We start from the raw sequence: 15,576 nt of genomic DNA on the forward strand, positions 1-15,576 counted from the left end.
TAGGGAAATGAATATTTTATGATGCTTAGGCTCAAAAGAACTCATTGGGTCATCTGGTGTCGTTTCAGACCACTATGTCTTAGAAAATGAATCTGTTTGCATCAAGTGACTTTTGTTAAACTAAAGCAAATGTGCAAGAATTAATCTAGTCTTAATTGGAAAATTTCAGGAAATGGCAACTGTCATGCTATGATTATGTGTTGCTGGATTTTACCTTTTTGATGACTAGTAGTCCTGTATGCCCCACTGAATCACAGAATATTCTGGGTTGGAAGGGGTGCACAAGGGTCACAGAGTCCAACTCCTAAGCTGGACTTGTATGTCCATTAGAAAACTGTGGTGGTTGTTTCATTATTTTATCATTTCACCAGTCTTCATTTTCAGAATAGTTTACTAGTGAAAAATACTGTAAAATATCTGCTTGAATCGTTTTTTAAGACTGAAATCTTATGATGCAAAGTTTATGGTAAGAGTATGGTTAACATTGCCTTCGTGGTTTACTGGGAGGGAGTTCTGACAAAAAATGCAAAGAGAAACATTTACCAGAGGGGGTAACCACAATAAGCTTCACCAAGTTTGTGCGTTCATATATTCCTAACTTTGAGTGAAAATAGTACAATAAAAACCTAAAATTAATTCCATTTTATTTCATCATTTCTTTGTGAAACAGTGCAAAAAATAATGGTTTTGAGGGACTGAAGATAATTTTCTGAGGTCATTGAGAGTAAGGATTTAAGCTTTTGTATGGCATGGAATGTGATAATGTCCATGTGAAGAAACACCTATCTTCATGAGGCATATATGAACTCTTACCAATGTCTGTTTTCAGAGGTTGTTTTGCTTTAGAACCGTGACATGAGCTGGAGTTCTGTGTATGTTTCTAAAGACGATTTGTGTTTATGATGTCAGAGTCTTTTTGATTATTTTCTAGCAACATGTCTTAAATTGGAATTTAATTTTATGCTTTATTTTTTTAGGATTATCCCTCTATTGCTCACCTGGTACAGAAACTTAGTGAGAACAATATTCAGACAATCTTTGCTGTTACTGAAGAGTTTCAGGCAGTCTATAAGGTAAAGAAATTACTCTGAAGTCATTAAAATTTACTTACTTGAAATTAAAGTAATTGTGGAAGTAAGTGATCATGGAATTAATATTTTGCTGCCCACATACTTTATTATTAAGCTTTTTTTATTTCTTCAAATCAAAACTGGCTCTGTAATTTCCAGTGAGAAAGTGCCCCTTCTCCTTGCTACTCTTTATAGCTATGAGTGAGTGGAGAGCACATTTGCAGTTCTAATTTTTGTGAACGTTTTTACATCAAAATAGCTGAGGGGGGTGTGGACACTGAATCAGGGGACACTCTTATGAAAGAACATATTTTGTCTCTTTTGTTCTATTTATATATCCCATGTTTAAAATTAACTAAGCTGCTGGATGTGATTATGCAATAGGAAATGACTGTGTAAAGGACATGCATATTTTTCCTTCTTTTAACCTGTTTTTTTGGTTTTGGGGTTCTTTTTAAAACTGTATTCAAATTTTTGTTGGAAAATTATGCCTGCCTATTTTTAATGTATTCTAAGTATGGTTGAAGAGAGATTGTTGTCAGCTTGTACAAGAGAAGAGCTTAGTATTCTCTTACAAATGCAGAGTTTGTGCCAGTAAGGCTGTGTATAACCTCAAAAATTGTGTTCATCACTGGCAACATAGCTTTATTTTCTGAAGTACTTGACTAGTTAACACATTATATCACCATTTGTACTGCAAATTGTACTCTGTTTTCTAGTAAGATTGTACTTTTCCCTCTTTTTTGTCAATATTGAAAGGAACTGAAAAATTTGATACCAAAATCAGCAGTGGGAACATTGTCTTCAAATTCCAGCAATGTGATTCAGCTGATCATTGATGCATACAATGTAAGTTCAGATTTTATGTATTAATTTTTCTCGCTCCTAAGCTTTTCAAGCAGAGGCTCTAAGGTGGATTACTTAGTGTTCTACACTATAAATACACTCCATTGCTGTAAAACCAGACTAAACATTAAGCCTCTATGGCAGTAAGAGGTTAGATGAGTAAAAAGATACACTCTTAAAGTCATTTAAAATGGCATTACAAGGAAAACTTACAATCCACATTTTCCCTTTCAAAAAACAAAATTCACAACCAGAACCCACACTGTTTCTTCACTTGTACCTTCTTTCCAAGTGTTAGCAAAAAAGGCTATTTTCTTGGGTTTGGCCCCACAATATTTTCTTCATTGCTGCATTGTGTGTAAATGAGCCTCACTTCTCCTTTGGAGTACATGGGGTAAACAAGTGCCTCCAACATCTGTGGAAACCTGTCCTGACCTTGTAACAAGTTCAGACATGGGAAGGAGTCACCACAGAGTGACTTTGGGCAGCCCTGGGCTGGTGTTTCTCAGCACATTGGAACTTAAATAATCCCAGTGTGCCTCTGGGGTGGGTGCTTAGACTGGCATAGTTGTATAATGTCTGTTCTTCAACAGAACACTTCTGCAACTCAGTTTGAGGTTAGCTGATAACTGTTGTTTCAGTCCCTTTCTTCAGAGGTTATCCTGGAAAATACTAAGCTACCAAAAGGAGTGACAATCAGTTACAAGTCTTTCTGCAAGAATGGAGTGAATGACACACAAGAAGATGGAAGGAAGTGTTCTAACATTTCAATTGGAGATGAGGTAACTCAGACTATATGTGCTGCTGCTCAAATACAAAATGCACTTAAAATGTCCAACACACCCTTTCTTTTTAATAGTACAGACAAAACTCCTTGTAGTAACATGACACTCTTTTTTTTTTTTTTTTGCAGGTTAGATTTGAGATTAATATAACAGCTAATGAATGTCCAAAGAAAGAACAAAATGAAACAATTAAAATTAAACCACTGGGATTCACGGAAGAAGTTGAAATTAATCTCCAGTTCATCTGTGAGTGTCAGTGTCAGAGTGAAGGAGAACCTAATAGTCCAGCCTGCCATGCAGGCAATGGAACATTTGAATGTGGTGCATGCAGGTAAATAAATAGAAGTTTTCTTTATTTTTGTAAAGAGAAATATGAGCAAGATCTTTGTTTCCTTAATGAGGGTTTACTAATTTTTTTTTGTTAAAGAACAAGAATTGCTGTTACAGGCCTGTTTCTTTTCGGATACTCTGAAATACTGCCATATCTCTGCAAATAATCCATATGCTTAAATGTTGATCATTAGATCAGCATTATTGTATGAGTCAGAATTCAAATTTGGCCTTGAGTCAGTACTTTAAAGGATATAGATCGGTTTTTGGTGTTCCTTTTTAAATCAAGAGAACAGATTTTCCCATCTATGTGTAGAAAAACTTCTCCTTGGTGTCACTGTCACTGGTGTCCACTTGGTTTCACATGGGTGAGAACAGGCCTGTGGGTAAGCACAGCCTTTTGTTTTTGTACATGCAGCACTTTCCCAATGATCTGTTGTCTCTGGTGGACACCGTGTAACAGTCTGTCGATCACAGATGGGAACAAGAGCAACCTCCATTTGCTCATCTGTACCCTGCGCTCAATAATGAGACATGCTGATCCCTGAAGATCTCAGTTTGGCAGCTCTGAAGATCATCTACTCTCCTTCTTAATTGCTGTTCATAGGAAACCTTTGCACTGAAATACAACAGCAGCTACAGGGAACAGTTGTTGTCACTTGAGAAATAATTATTGTTCTGTCACATGAGAGGGATTAATAATGATTATGTGACAGTTTAGTTAGAGGGAGTGACACACAGTCTCTCACCTGGAATATCAGATAAGATAATCAGTATAAAAGCAACTTCGTCCAGTTTGTTCCAGTGCCTTCAAGAACTGGTACATAGGTGTCTGCTGGAAACCTCATTTGAAGTTTAGGTTGGAGCATCCCTTGAGAGAGTAGTCACTTTTACTGCTGTTCTTTGTGCTATTCTTGTGGCCTTTTTTTTTTTTGGTGACTTTCAATTAAGGTTACATTTTCAGTCATGCTTTTACCTTGCAGATGTAATGAAGGACGTATCGGAAGACTATGTGAATGTAGCACAGATGAAGTAAATAGTGAGGATATGGATGCTTACTGCAGGAGGGAGAACAGCACAGAAATCTGCAGTAACAATGGAGAATGCATTTGTGGACAATGTGTGTGCAAGAAAAGGGAGAACACCAATGAGGTGTATTCTGGCAAATACTGTGAATGTGACAACTTCAACTGTGATCGATCAAATGGTTTAATCTGTGGAGGTGAGAGATGCTTCAGCTTTCTGCAGGAAAAGCTGGTCAGCAGTTTACAAGTCTGTCTTCTTACCCAGCAGAGTAGGGATCCTTTAGGTGAAAGCTCAAAACCACTTAATAACAGAGATGAGGACACTCACAGATTTAGTGATTGCAAACACTTGTCAGTTAATAAAACGGCCCTCTGGAAATGTAGTCTGGTAATGCACATTTCACCTTCCTTCAATCACAGCTCCAAGGAGGGTGTAAAGTGAACTTGACTTCTGCTGTTTATTACAGAATTACCCTCAGGTATTTCAGTAAAGAAGGCTGAGACAACTGTCCTGGGATTGTAATGTTGTACTGGCTCAGTGTAAGCACTGTGTCAATAGAGAGAATGCCCTCAGCTTATTTGTAATAGTGAGTGCTTAACCTTGGTGCTTGACAGGATACCAGTGAACTGCTTGACACTGTTCTGAAAGGTAAGTGAAGACCAGAATGTGCAAGATCTAGAAAAACACCTTAAGCACTTCAAGCAAGACTTTGATGATAGTTAATTCCTGAAATCAAAAGCAATTTTAAAAACCATTCAGCAGCCAGTGTCTAAATTATTTTGCTGCTTTGCATGTGGAAGTATCTGGTGGGAATATAACTACTACCTCCATGTTGTCTGTGCTGCAAAAATAAAACAGAGAAGCCACTAAGCTCTAACTGAGTGATGAGAATACCTCATTTGTCTGATTTGCTCAGAATCCACTATTGCTCTGCAAAGGATGGGAGCAATGGTGGTGATGTTCCAGAATACACAGTGACAGGGAAGTGTTGACTGAAACACTTCATTCACTGGAGAAGAGGAGTATAGCCAAAGACCTTTCCTTGTCATCCAGATCAGTATAAAGGCATCTTGTTTCTTGTGCAGAGAGTATAAAGGAGCGTGAAGTTGGGCTGGGTGTGTGAGGTCAGAAGTACAGCAGCACATTGGTGTCCTGTGGAGCAAAAGCTGTTTCATTTTTCTGGTTTAAATACTCAGTGCATTCCTCATCTTTTTAAGTCTTGCTTTATACATTTGTATAGTGATAGATGTGAAGACAGGAGCAGTGAATTTGTCTGTAGTGGTCTATATTGATCTATATTTTCATATAGCAGTCAATGCATACAAGATTGTGAACTGAAGCAGTGCTGTCATGCTTCTCCACCCAGGGGATATGGTCATCACATTATACTATTCTTGATCTGATATTCCTGAGTCTTGTTATTTCGTTTATGAAAAGAAATCCAAATGTATAGGAGAATGGGAAAAGGGGACAAATGCCTCCAAGTAGTCTTTCAAGGAGCTAAAATTTATTTTGTACTTCTTAATGCATTCTTCATTATCTCACCATGGTTTCTTTTTCTTTTATCTACCCTGAGGTGGTGAACATTTATTTCTCACTGTCACAGATGTTTTTATATTAGACTTTATTTCATTGCAATGCCTTTTTGCTGCACAGGAAATGGGATCTGCAAGTGCAGAGTGTGCGAGTGCTTCCCCAACTTCACTGGCAGCGCCTGCGATTGTTCCTTGGATACTACACCCTGTATGGCATCCAATGGGCAGATCTGCAATGGAAGAGGAACCTGTGAATGTGGCACCTGTAACTGTACAGATCCCAAATTCCAAGGCCCCACCTGTGAAATGTGTCAGACTTGCCTCGGTGTCTGTGCAGAGCACAAGTACGTACCCAGAAAACCAAGTCCCAGCTTCTGTGCATTTTCAGTTTGTGATATGTGAGGATTTAAAAAAAAAAAAAAAAGCTTTTGATAGGTAAAACTTCAGCTGAGGTTTTTGCTTTAAAAAATACTACTGAAATTACTAACTTGACAGTCAATAACTAAACCTAGACCTGTGGATTTCCTTCCCTTTGGAAATCCAGGTTTTTAGAAACCTAGCGTTTTCTGCATGAAAAGTTTGAAATATGTTTAGGATTAGTGGCTAAGTGGATTCATGTGCAACTCACTTCATGCTGAGAAAAAAAAATTGGTCTTTTTAGTATAAAAACCCTGTTCAATCTGCCTTTTTCAATGAATTATTCAGTGATACCCCATTGTAAAGCTCATCACTGAATTTGTTCTTTTTAACCTGTTGTGTTCCACTGTAAGTACTCTTTTCTTACAGTGCCTTCTCTGAGAGTATTCATTTCCCAGGTAGAGATGTTGAAAAAGTTTGGGGTTTTTTCTATCCTTGAAACCTCTGGGTCATTCAGGGAAAGAGGAGGTTTTGAAAAGGACTTTTGTTAATCTCAAGGTATATAAATGTTCTGACTGGTACAACTCCATGTCTTTATTTTTTTCCTAACCTTTATGGTTGGTTTTCTTGGGCTTTTCCCCCTGTGTTTTCTCCATAACATTTCTTGAGGTTAAATGCTAGAAACCTTCCATGCACACATTGAAAAGCACTGCTTGTGTTTTGTTCTTGCCCAGGGACTGTGTTCAGTGCAGAGCTTTCGACAAGGGGGAGAAGAAGGAGACGTGTTCCCAGGAGTGCATGCACTTCAACATGACGCGCGTGGAGAGCCGGGACAAGCTGCCGCAGCCCGGCCAGCCCGACCCCCTGTCCCACTGCAAAGAGAAGGACGTTGATGACTGCTGGTTCTACTTCACTTACTCTGTCAACTCAAACGGTGAAGCCAATGTCCACGTGGTGGAGACCCCAGGTAGGAGCGTGGTGTTGCCTGTTCCTCCTTTGTTGTTAATTGGTGCAGTTGTTGGGTGCCTCTGGTCCATTTTGGTGAGTTAAATGCACACAGAAACAGGTGCCTGTTACCCAAGTGACAGTTGTGTTGTCTGAGTGGCTTTAGAAAAACATATGTCTCCCTAGATCTAGATTTTTCAAACCCTTGGGCTGATAGAAACAGATTCTATTTTTCAAAAACAAAAGGTAAATCAGATATGTATTTGTTGAAGCATTTCCTGTTTGCACTTGATGTACTCTGACTTACTTTATCTCTCCTGTAACAAGGAGAGATATTTAGATAAATTTTATTTTTTAGATAAATTTTGATAATTTTTTTTACTAGGCTTCTGCTCCGGGTTATAAACAATGGTGTCTGTGGGGTTTCGTTCCTTTTTTTCTTAATAATTTGGGATCAGTCTACTAAAATTGTGTATTATGCTGCAAACTGCTTGAACTTTTTTATGCTGAAAACCTTTTGTTTTTACTTGACTGTGGTACCTTCGATAATAGATCCCAAAATAATTTTGTTTAGTTAATCCCTCGTAGATCAATCTTCTGTTAGAAAAAAAAAAAAGTGAGAACAATTCTCTACCTCCACCAGTAATTTACCATTTATTTACCAAGAGTATTGTTAGTTTGAATCACTGGATATTGCATCTAACAGTGCAGAATTTATGGTTCTGTACATTAGCAGTTTGTGGTCTCCTGATACTTAAAAGCCTGATGGAAAATACACGTATTGTAGATTTAGTGCTGTATTATATACTTGAGAATTTTCAGAATTGATCATTTTGATGATCATGACTTAACACAATCCCGTGGCTAGTGGCTGTCAGAAATAAATACTGCTTTCATTCAGAATGCTTTAAATTCTGTACAAAAGTAGTCCACAGTATAGAGAAGGAACTTGAGGTCTGTCTCCTAGACAAGCTATACATGCCCTATGCTTTTGGGGCCTGACCTTTTCATGTACAAACTTCTGCCTTAGCTCAAAGGTGAATCAAGGACATCATGCACAAGGAGGCACCTTAATTTGTGCCATCCAAGAGCTGAAGGAACAAGCTCTGGCCGGTAGAGCTGTGTTCTGTGGAGCAGACCCTTGTTCCTTACTGGCTCCCAAGGAATTCCTGTCGTGTCCCTTCCCACTTTCCTCACTCCTGCAGAGGCAGCTATGAAGGCAGGGAGTCTGCAGTGTGGGGGAAGCTGTGTTCTGTCCACAGTTGTTCTATTGCACAGGACTTGCATTAATTTGCTTCTGACTCCTTCAGTCTGTGCACTGAGCTCTGCAAAAGCCTTTCTTCAGTTTGTGATTATTGGGAATTTATGTTAATAGTGGTTTTGGATTTTAGTTTGGAGGATTATTATTTCTGTGTCAGCCACTTTAAATCACCTTGCATCTCATAACAGTCTATGGCTTCTTTGTGAGGGGAAGAGGAGGGGCACATACTGACTGATCTCTGTGGTGACCAGTGACAGGACCCAAGGGAATGGCCTGAAGTTGTGTCAGGGAAGGTTTTGGTGGGATGTTAGGAAAGGTTCTTCACCCAGGGCATGGTTGGGCACTGGAACAGGCTCCCCAGGGAAGTGATCACAGCACCAGCCTGACAGAGTTCAAGAAGTGTTTGGACAGTGTTCTCAGGCACAGGGTGTGACTCTTGGGACTTCCCTGTGCAGGGGCAGGAGTTGGACTCTGTGCAGGGGCAGGAGTTGGACTCAATGATCCTTGTGGATCCCTTCCAACTCAGGATATTCTGTTTCTGTGTGTGGGGCCTGTTCTGCTCGTCAGCATTTGTGCTCCAGCTGCCACAGCTTTGACTTGGAGCTCTTGCATGTTTAAATACAATTGCCAGTTATTTTACTCTCAATACTGTAAATAATTAGCTGAAGGGGTTAGCAGTGTATAGACTTTGTCTTCAGAACAGGTTGTTCTGTTGCTAAGATCAAACACAAATTAGAAGGATAAAAATAAGCTGGAATGTTACAGTATGTACATATTCCAAAAATTCTGTTATTTGAAAGAAAAGTAGTATTGGCATATCTGATACTCAAAATACTGGCTTCAGTACAAAATCAAACATTAACAGCTTCTGATACGCATTACCTTTACCATTTTGGAAAATCATGTTTCCCTTGCTTTGTTCCCCAGAGTGTCCCAGCGGTCCTGACATCATTCCCATTGTAGCTGGTGTGGTTGCTGGAATTGTTCTTATTGGACTTGCATTATTATTGATTTGGAAACTACTAATGATCATTCATGACAGAAGAGAATTTGCTAAATTTGAAAAGGAGAAGATGAATGCCAAGTGGGATACGGTGAGTCAAGAAGCTTTTCTATGTATAGAAGCTGCAGTAGCAGAGGAAAAATAGAAGATTTTTGTTCATGTGCTTCAAAGTGTTTCAGATTATTACCAGTCCTCTTGGAGAGGTGTTTCTTGAGGCAGAAAAGAGAGTAGTAACTCAGGTTTAAATAACATTTCAGAGAGGAAATGTGATGGTGACAGAACAGTTCAGCTTTGCAGTTCTACCACGCTTTACAGCCTATGATTAAAACGTTTATTACAAAGATGAGTCACTTCTGTAGAAAGCAAAGAAGAAAATTTTGCACTGATTGAGGAAATCTTGTAAATACTCACACAGGGTTAGTTGGGAGATTTCCATAAAGTCACAAAGTCATGGCTGGTGCTGGTTTGTTGAAATCTCCCCAGCTCTTTGTCAACAGAGAAGTGGGCAAGAAAAACAAGCCTGTGGTGTGTAGGCTTCCACAGAATATGGAATCGCTGCCTCTGGGCAGTGTCAGGAGTTCAAGATCAAGAGCCCTTTCACTACAGTTCTGTAGAAGTCAACGCCCCCATGTGCTTGATGAGAAAATATCTTTTTAAAGAATTGTCCTAGGAAGCCTTTTGGTTTCATTTAAGTAAATTGATTAACCTCATACTGGGGAAAAAAAATTACTAACACTTTATATACAGCATGATTCCTTTTCAGTGATAGTTGAGAATGTTGCTTTTTTTTCCTGTTGAATTATTCGACATTGACCATTTCTTTTACTTCAGCAAGAAAATCCAATATACAAGAGCCCTATTAACAATTTCAAGAATCCAAACTATGGACGTAAAGCTGGTCTCTAAGTCTCAGTTTGTATCTCCTTTCATTTTCTTTCCTTTTTTTCCCCTTTGCATGTTACTTCAAACTCACTGTGTGTCACAGTCCGTTAATCACAGTTTGAGTCTTGCTCAGTGTACTACTTCTGCTTTGATTGTGGGGTTTTCAAGAATGCAGCTTGAAAATTTTTAACTGCGTTTGACAGTGAGATTTCTTACTTACTAATACTGCCAGTACTGGCTTAAACTATTCTACAAGTGATTTTTTAGGTTTTTTTCTAGATGTGTGGATACATAATAGAGCAGGTCCTAGGACTGAAGAATATTTTTGGATTGTAGAGAGACACACAGGGGATGTTTTGTCTTCTACTTCTTCAAATCAGCAGTCAGTTTGCTTAAAATCAATATTTTTGCTAAGCTAGATTAGATACTCCTAAAATATCACAGCCTATAAATATCACTGTTTTTATTGGAATAGCTCTGTGAACATGCAGAGTAGCATTACTTTTTTTTTGTCAACTGCATTGGCTTATTGACCTAGTACAGACCTAGTCTGTAATTAAGGTATGAAATGCATAGACTACTAATTTTATAATTAAATATGTACCTTATTTTTTTCATCCTTATTTCTATTGAAACTGGCAATATCACAGTCCTTGTAACCTAGCCAGCTTTAGGGTGTGCATAGATATAGAGCATTAATAGGACAGGAGGAAATATCCTTGTCCCCTCTAGATGCATTTTTCACTCAGTTTCTTACTCCCTCCTAAACTCAGCCTGAGCACCTCATTTGACTGGAGCTGCTGAGTTCAGTTCCCTTCACACCCAACACACCACAGTAACAGCAGGATCCAGGAGAGGAAGTCAGTGAAGCACAAGATGAGTGATACCTTCTGCAGACTCTGAGATTGCCCCTCCATGAGTGCTGGAGGTATTCTCCTTCCCTGGGACCCCCAGCTGCTGGGGAAGGAGGGAAAGGGAGGCTGAGATGGGGAATGGATGTCAGAGGAGCACTAAGAGAAAGTATTGCAGAGATGAGACTAGAGGGAGGGGTGTGAAGAAGTTGTGAAGGCAGCACATCCATTAAACATCCATGGAGTTTTTTTCAGAAGCCAGAGGAAGGAAACAATTTTATACTGCTGTCTCCCTTTTTCAGTGTTGCATTCGAAAGATTTTGTAAAGGAAAAATAAGGGGAGAAAGCAGAAACTGAGAGTATTTAAGCTCTTACTGTGACAACAGTTCCAAATACTTTGTGTAGCAGTCCAAGCCCTTCCCGATGAAATACACTTTCCTTTTCCCTTCACAGTCATTTCACTTTGCAGTGTATCCAGAATGGATTGTAAACAACATTCCTTTTGCCTGCTGCATCAACCACATTCACCTCCTTTTCATTTTTCTTCCCAGAGCCAATTATTCTGGGGAGGAAATTGAGTTTTGGGTCCTTTCTAACACTTCACGTACTCCATCTGGTTAAGTCTCTGTTACCTGTTCTTCTGCCATTCACTTAATTGTGTACTTTCTGTTGCATGCAGGACAAGCCCCTAACAAACCATACGGTGTGTAACTTCCATTCTGTGCTCTTGTTCTCTACCCTGTGGCTCTTCAGGATGTAATGTTTGGTCCTCAAAATGTATTTCCTGCTAAAAGCTTTCCTCTGGTGTAAATGAAGAGATTGACTTCTGCCTTTTTGGTTCACTCAGATGTGAAGGTTAAAAGTGTAAAAGGGTGTGGTTTGGGTTTTTTAAATATGACTTCATAATTTTTGGTATTCATAGAAATATTAGAAGTCTGGGGAGAGAGGGAGGTGGGTTTATTCTTATGGACCACTGGAAAGGAGGAGGTCAGAATTGTCAAAGTAGGTGAGCCATGGGATGTAGAACAAGGTCCTGCTTTTCCCTATAGATAAGATTTTCTGGTGATATTACATTATTGCCATAGCCTCTCATTTAGATGAAGAGTTGCCTTGTAATGTGAAGGCAGGAAAGTCATCTGAAATCCCATTGTATGAAAATTACACTGTAGTGGATTCCCTTCAGGAGCGTGCATACACAAATTAACTTTGTGCAGTTTGTGTGACCCTTCCCCTCTCCCACAGCCATTGTCCACACTCGGGCTGGGGCTGGTGGGGGAACTGCAGCACCATGGAGTTTGCCATGGCCCAGGTACTCAGGTATTTCCCTGCTGCTGGTCCATGGTGGTGCAGATGATGCCGCAGCATCCCAGTGCTCAGTGCTCAAGGCAGCTGGGTCAAGCAGAGTTCTCTTTGCCCAGGTTCTGCCCCAGTCAGCCATAAAAGCTTTGGTGCAATCATGCTTGTTGCAAGTCTAAGGATAAATTTCTTCTGGACTGAAAAGCTGCATCACAAATTTAAAACACAAAGCTGCTATCTGTAGTGAGTGCCATTACCACTCCTGCATGGGGATAGCTGGTGCATTGCTAAGCATCTTCAAACAGACTCCAAATTCAGTCATCTTGAATTTCACAAGTGATAAACGCATTTATATTAGACACTAATACTAAAATCAAAGAAATTTAAGTCTGTTGTAGTTTGGTTAGCCTTATTATCAGCTACTGGTTAAAATGAAAAAAACCACAAGCAGTTCAAAGTGTTCAAAATTGCAGGGACTTGTTCTTCTCCCCGAGTTGGATGTTATGCTGTAATTTCCCTTGCTGCTGAATGGTGGAGGTGCTCTGGCTGTGGGAGTGGAGATGCCGTGGTTTTCAGTCCCTTTCCTGTAAATTGCTGTGTTCAGTGAGCGCTGCTTTGTGACCCAGGGAGGGAGGGACAGACGGACGGACGGACAGACAGGCGTGGGGGCGCCCTCTGGCGGCCGCTGCGGGAAGCGGCGCCGGAGCGCAGCGGGGCTGCCGCAGGCACAGCCTGCTCTCGAGCAGCGTGTGCATGAGTTCGGCTCTGTTCCTTACGGTGCCTTAGGTCTTAAACCCACCATGGAGGTAATTTCAGTGACTGCTGAAACGCTGAGCCCCTGCAGCAAAAGCAATAAGGAGGTTAATTGAACACAGAGCTATTCTGTGTAAAAGTTTCATCTTCATGCGACACTGGACTGAACTGGTGTCCTCTGTCTAGCTGAAAGGGAATATTGTTGCAAGAACATAGCTCTTTAGTCTCGGTTGAGGGTACTTTTAAAAAGTACCTCCATCTTTATTTTGCTCAGTATTTCACTGAGTCTTATATGTAGTTACTGTTTGTTAATTTTAATTTTGGTTTAAGTGTGCGTGGAGTTTTCAGTTGTAGGGGCATGTGGCAAATGTGTTTTCCCTAAATCTTCATGCTTAAACCAGTGTATTCTCTGCAGTGCCATGAAGAAGAGTGGGCATTTAAAATCATACTATTTGTCTAGGACAGCAAGTTTGAATCCCATGTTTTAGTGGCCAATTAAAGAACTGAATGCTGAAAATGTACCCTCTGCCAGCTGTGAGGGGCCCTGAGCAAGGGGAGCATCATGTTGGATTAGTGGACATTTATTTTCATGAAGAGCTGTCTGCAGGAGACCCTGCCAAGCCAGGCCCAAGGCAGGGTGGTGGGGCTGGAGCAGGCAGGGCTTTACCAGGAGAGAGCAGGGAAGGAACCTGCAGCTCCATCAGGTGCCTATGTTGCAGTTATAGGCAGTAGAGCCTCAGGAGCCATTTAGCTGAACAAATGTCAGGTTGGGTTAAGCTGAAGAGTTGGGAATATTGAGTAAATGTCCATTATTTGTAATGGGAACTGGGACACTGACCTGACGTGGGGAGACAGCTAGTCAAGTGCTTTATCCAGTGACCTGAATCCCACTGTGTGCTTCTGAGAAGTGCAAGGGAAGGCAGGACAGAGTTTCAATATCCTTATAGGGCTTATGCTAAATCAAGAGCATGAAAACTTCAATTCTGACTTCTCTTCAAAAAGCAGTATAGTAAAAAATTTGCAATCTTGTTATACAAATTGTATGTTAACCCTGATTTCAGGTTCAAATTAGTTGTATGATTAGCATCTGGCAAATTTCCAAGTTTTAGTCCTTACCTTTAGACCATTCCTAGGCTATGTGGTAGAAGTTATCTCTCTTATGACTGAAAGATGTGAATGTGCACCCCCTGTGTGTGCTGGGGGGGGTCTGTTCTGTAAAATGCTGGAGGCTAACAGCACAAGTGTTCCATAATGCCTTGCCATGGAGGAACTGTACAGTAACTTCTGCTCTGCCTATGATACAGCCTCTTATGCTTACAGACTTCCTTTGCATCATAAACTTTACCAGTTTATATTTATATTTTTAAGAATTCTCCATTAAAGCTTGTCAAGGAAATAAGCAATGTACATTGCCAAGAACTTTGAGAGATAAAGAGATACTTCAGTACCAGATTAAGTCCCTCATCCATGGATGTTCTTCCCATTTTGTTTGCATATTACTCTTGCAAACCTTTTGCTAAAAGTATTGGGGAAAGTCATTGCATTGATTAATTAGTCTGTCTGAGAACTAGCCACATCACATGATTTTCCATTATTTAAAATTTAAAAAAACCCAAGCAAATGTTACTCCTCATCTCCTCCCAGACCAGGAGGTGATGCACTTCTGCTCAAGAGAGCATTTGCCTGGGAGCTGATAGAAGGGGGGAGGGACTTTTGCTGTCACACTGAATTTGTGAAGCACAGCCAGCACTGAACACCCAGCTCCTCCTTCACCTCTGTCCAGGTGACATTGACTCAGGTCTTGAGAAGACTGAACAGAGAGCTTTGACTTCCATTGTCTGGCAATCAGGTTGTGGCTGGACAAGTCTCGTGGATCTAGGCAAGACTGGATGTGCCTCCTTGCTCTCTGCATGTTAGAGAAGGTGGCTGTGAGGAGAAAAACTCCTTTGCTGTGAAAGGAACCACAGGAGCAGCTGCAGGGGCTCCCTCAGCACCCCACTGTTGTTGGGGTAGACCTTTACTCATCCTCTGCTGGGCCTTGCAAACAGGAGGCAGCAAACTTCCCAGGAGCCACGATGAGAAACTTTCACACCACATGAGGTTCTTGCTTGCCTTTGGCACATTCTGTGGTATTCCAAGCTGTTTTTCCAGGTTTATGACCCTGAAAAATAGACACCTGGTGTTTGTGCATCCTTTAATTGAGTGTAGGAAAAATTGGTTTAACCTGAAATATTGCAAATGGAGTTAATTGAGTTAATGTGGTTGTATAACCCATCTCAGATTGGGGTGGGGGGTGCTCTGAAGGGTCAGAGATTCTTCCAGTGCTGCTGAAGGCCAGATACAGCCCTGGCCAGGGCAGCACTCGAGCTGACATTGCACTGAGCTCAGTTTTCTCAGGAGTCAGTTGTGTGTGCACAGAAGGGCTTCATGCTGGCAGACAGCATCATTTAGGCTGAGCTGCAGGCTGTGCCAAGAGCTCAGAGCTGCAGCTCCAGCAGTTCCAGCAGTGGTCCTTTCTCCTGTGAGAATTTATGTGTTAATTTTGTGTTCAAGCCATTCATCTGAGGTGTGCAAGGATGTCATAAATGGAGCAAGAGGTACTGAGATAGAAGGAAACCTGGGGGGAAAGGAAGCTT

At 40.7% G+C, this 15,576-nt stretch overlaps 1 protein-coding gene across 2 annotated transcripts in view; it reads left to right on the forward strand.

Annotated features, from left to right (window-relative positions):
- The window catches only part of ITGB1 (integrin subunit beta 1), a 43,097-nt gene that overhangs the window by 25,636 nt on the left and 1,885 nt on the right, over positions 1-15,576 (forward strand). For both annotated transcript variants that reach the window (XM_064398291.1, XM_064398370.1), the window contains exons 8-15: positions 978-1,073; positions 1,830-1,919; positions 2,558-2,698; positions 2,830-3,032; positions 4,015-4,253; positions 5,714-5,936; positions 6,684-6,916; positions 9,083-9,249. In XM_064398291.1, coding sequence (XP_064254361.1) covers positions 978-1,073; positions 1,830-1,919; positions 2,558-2,698; positions 2,830-3,032; positions 4,015-4,253; positions 5,714-5,936; positions 6,684-6,916; positions 9,083-9,249 — 1,392 coding nt within the window. The remainder of the gene's footprint in view (positions 1-977; positions 1,074-1,829; positions 1,920-2,557; positions 2,699-2,829; positions 3,033-4,014; positions 4,254-5,713; positions 5,937-6,683; positions 6,917-9,082; positions 9,250-15,576) is intronic.

Source organism: Passer domesticus, chromosome 1, assembly GCF_036417665.1.
Source record: "Passer domesticus isolate bPasDom1 chromosome 1, bPasDom1.hap1, whole genome shotgun sequence".
Lineage (NCBI taxonomy): Eukaryota > Metazoa > Chordata > Aves > Passeriformes > Passeridae > Passer > Passer domesticus.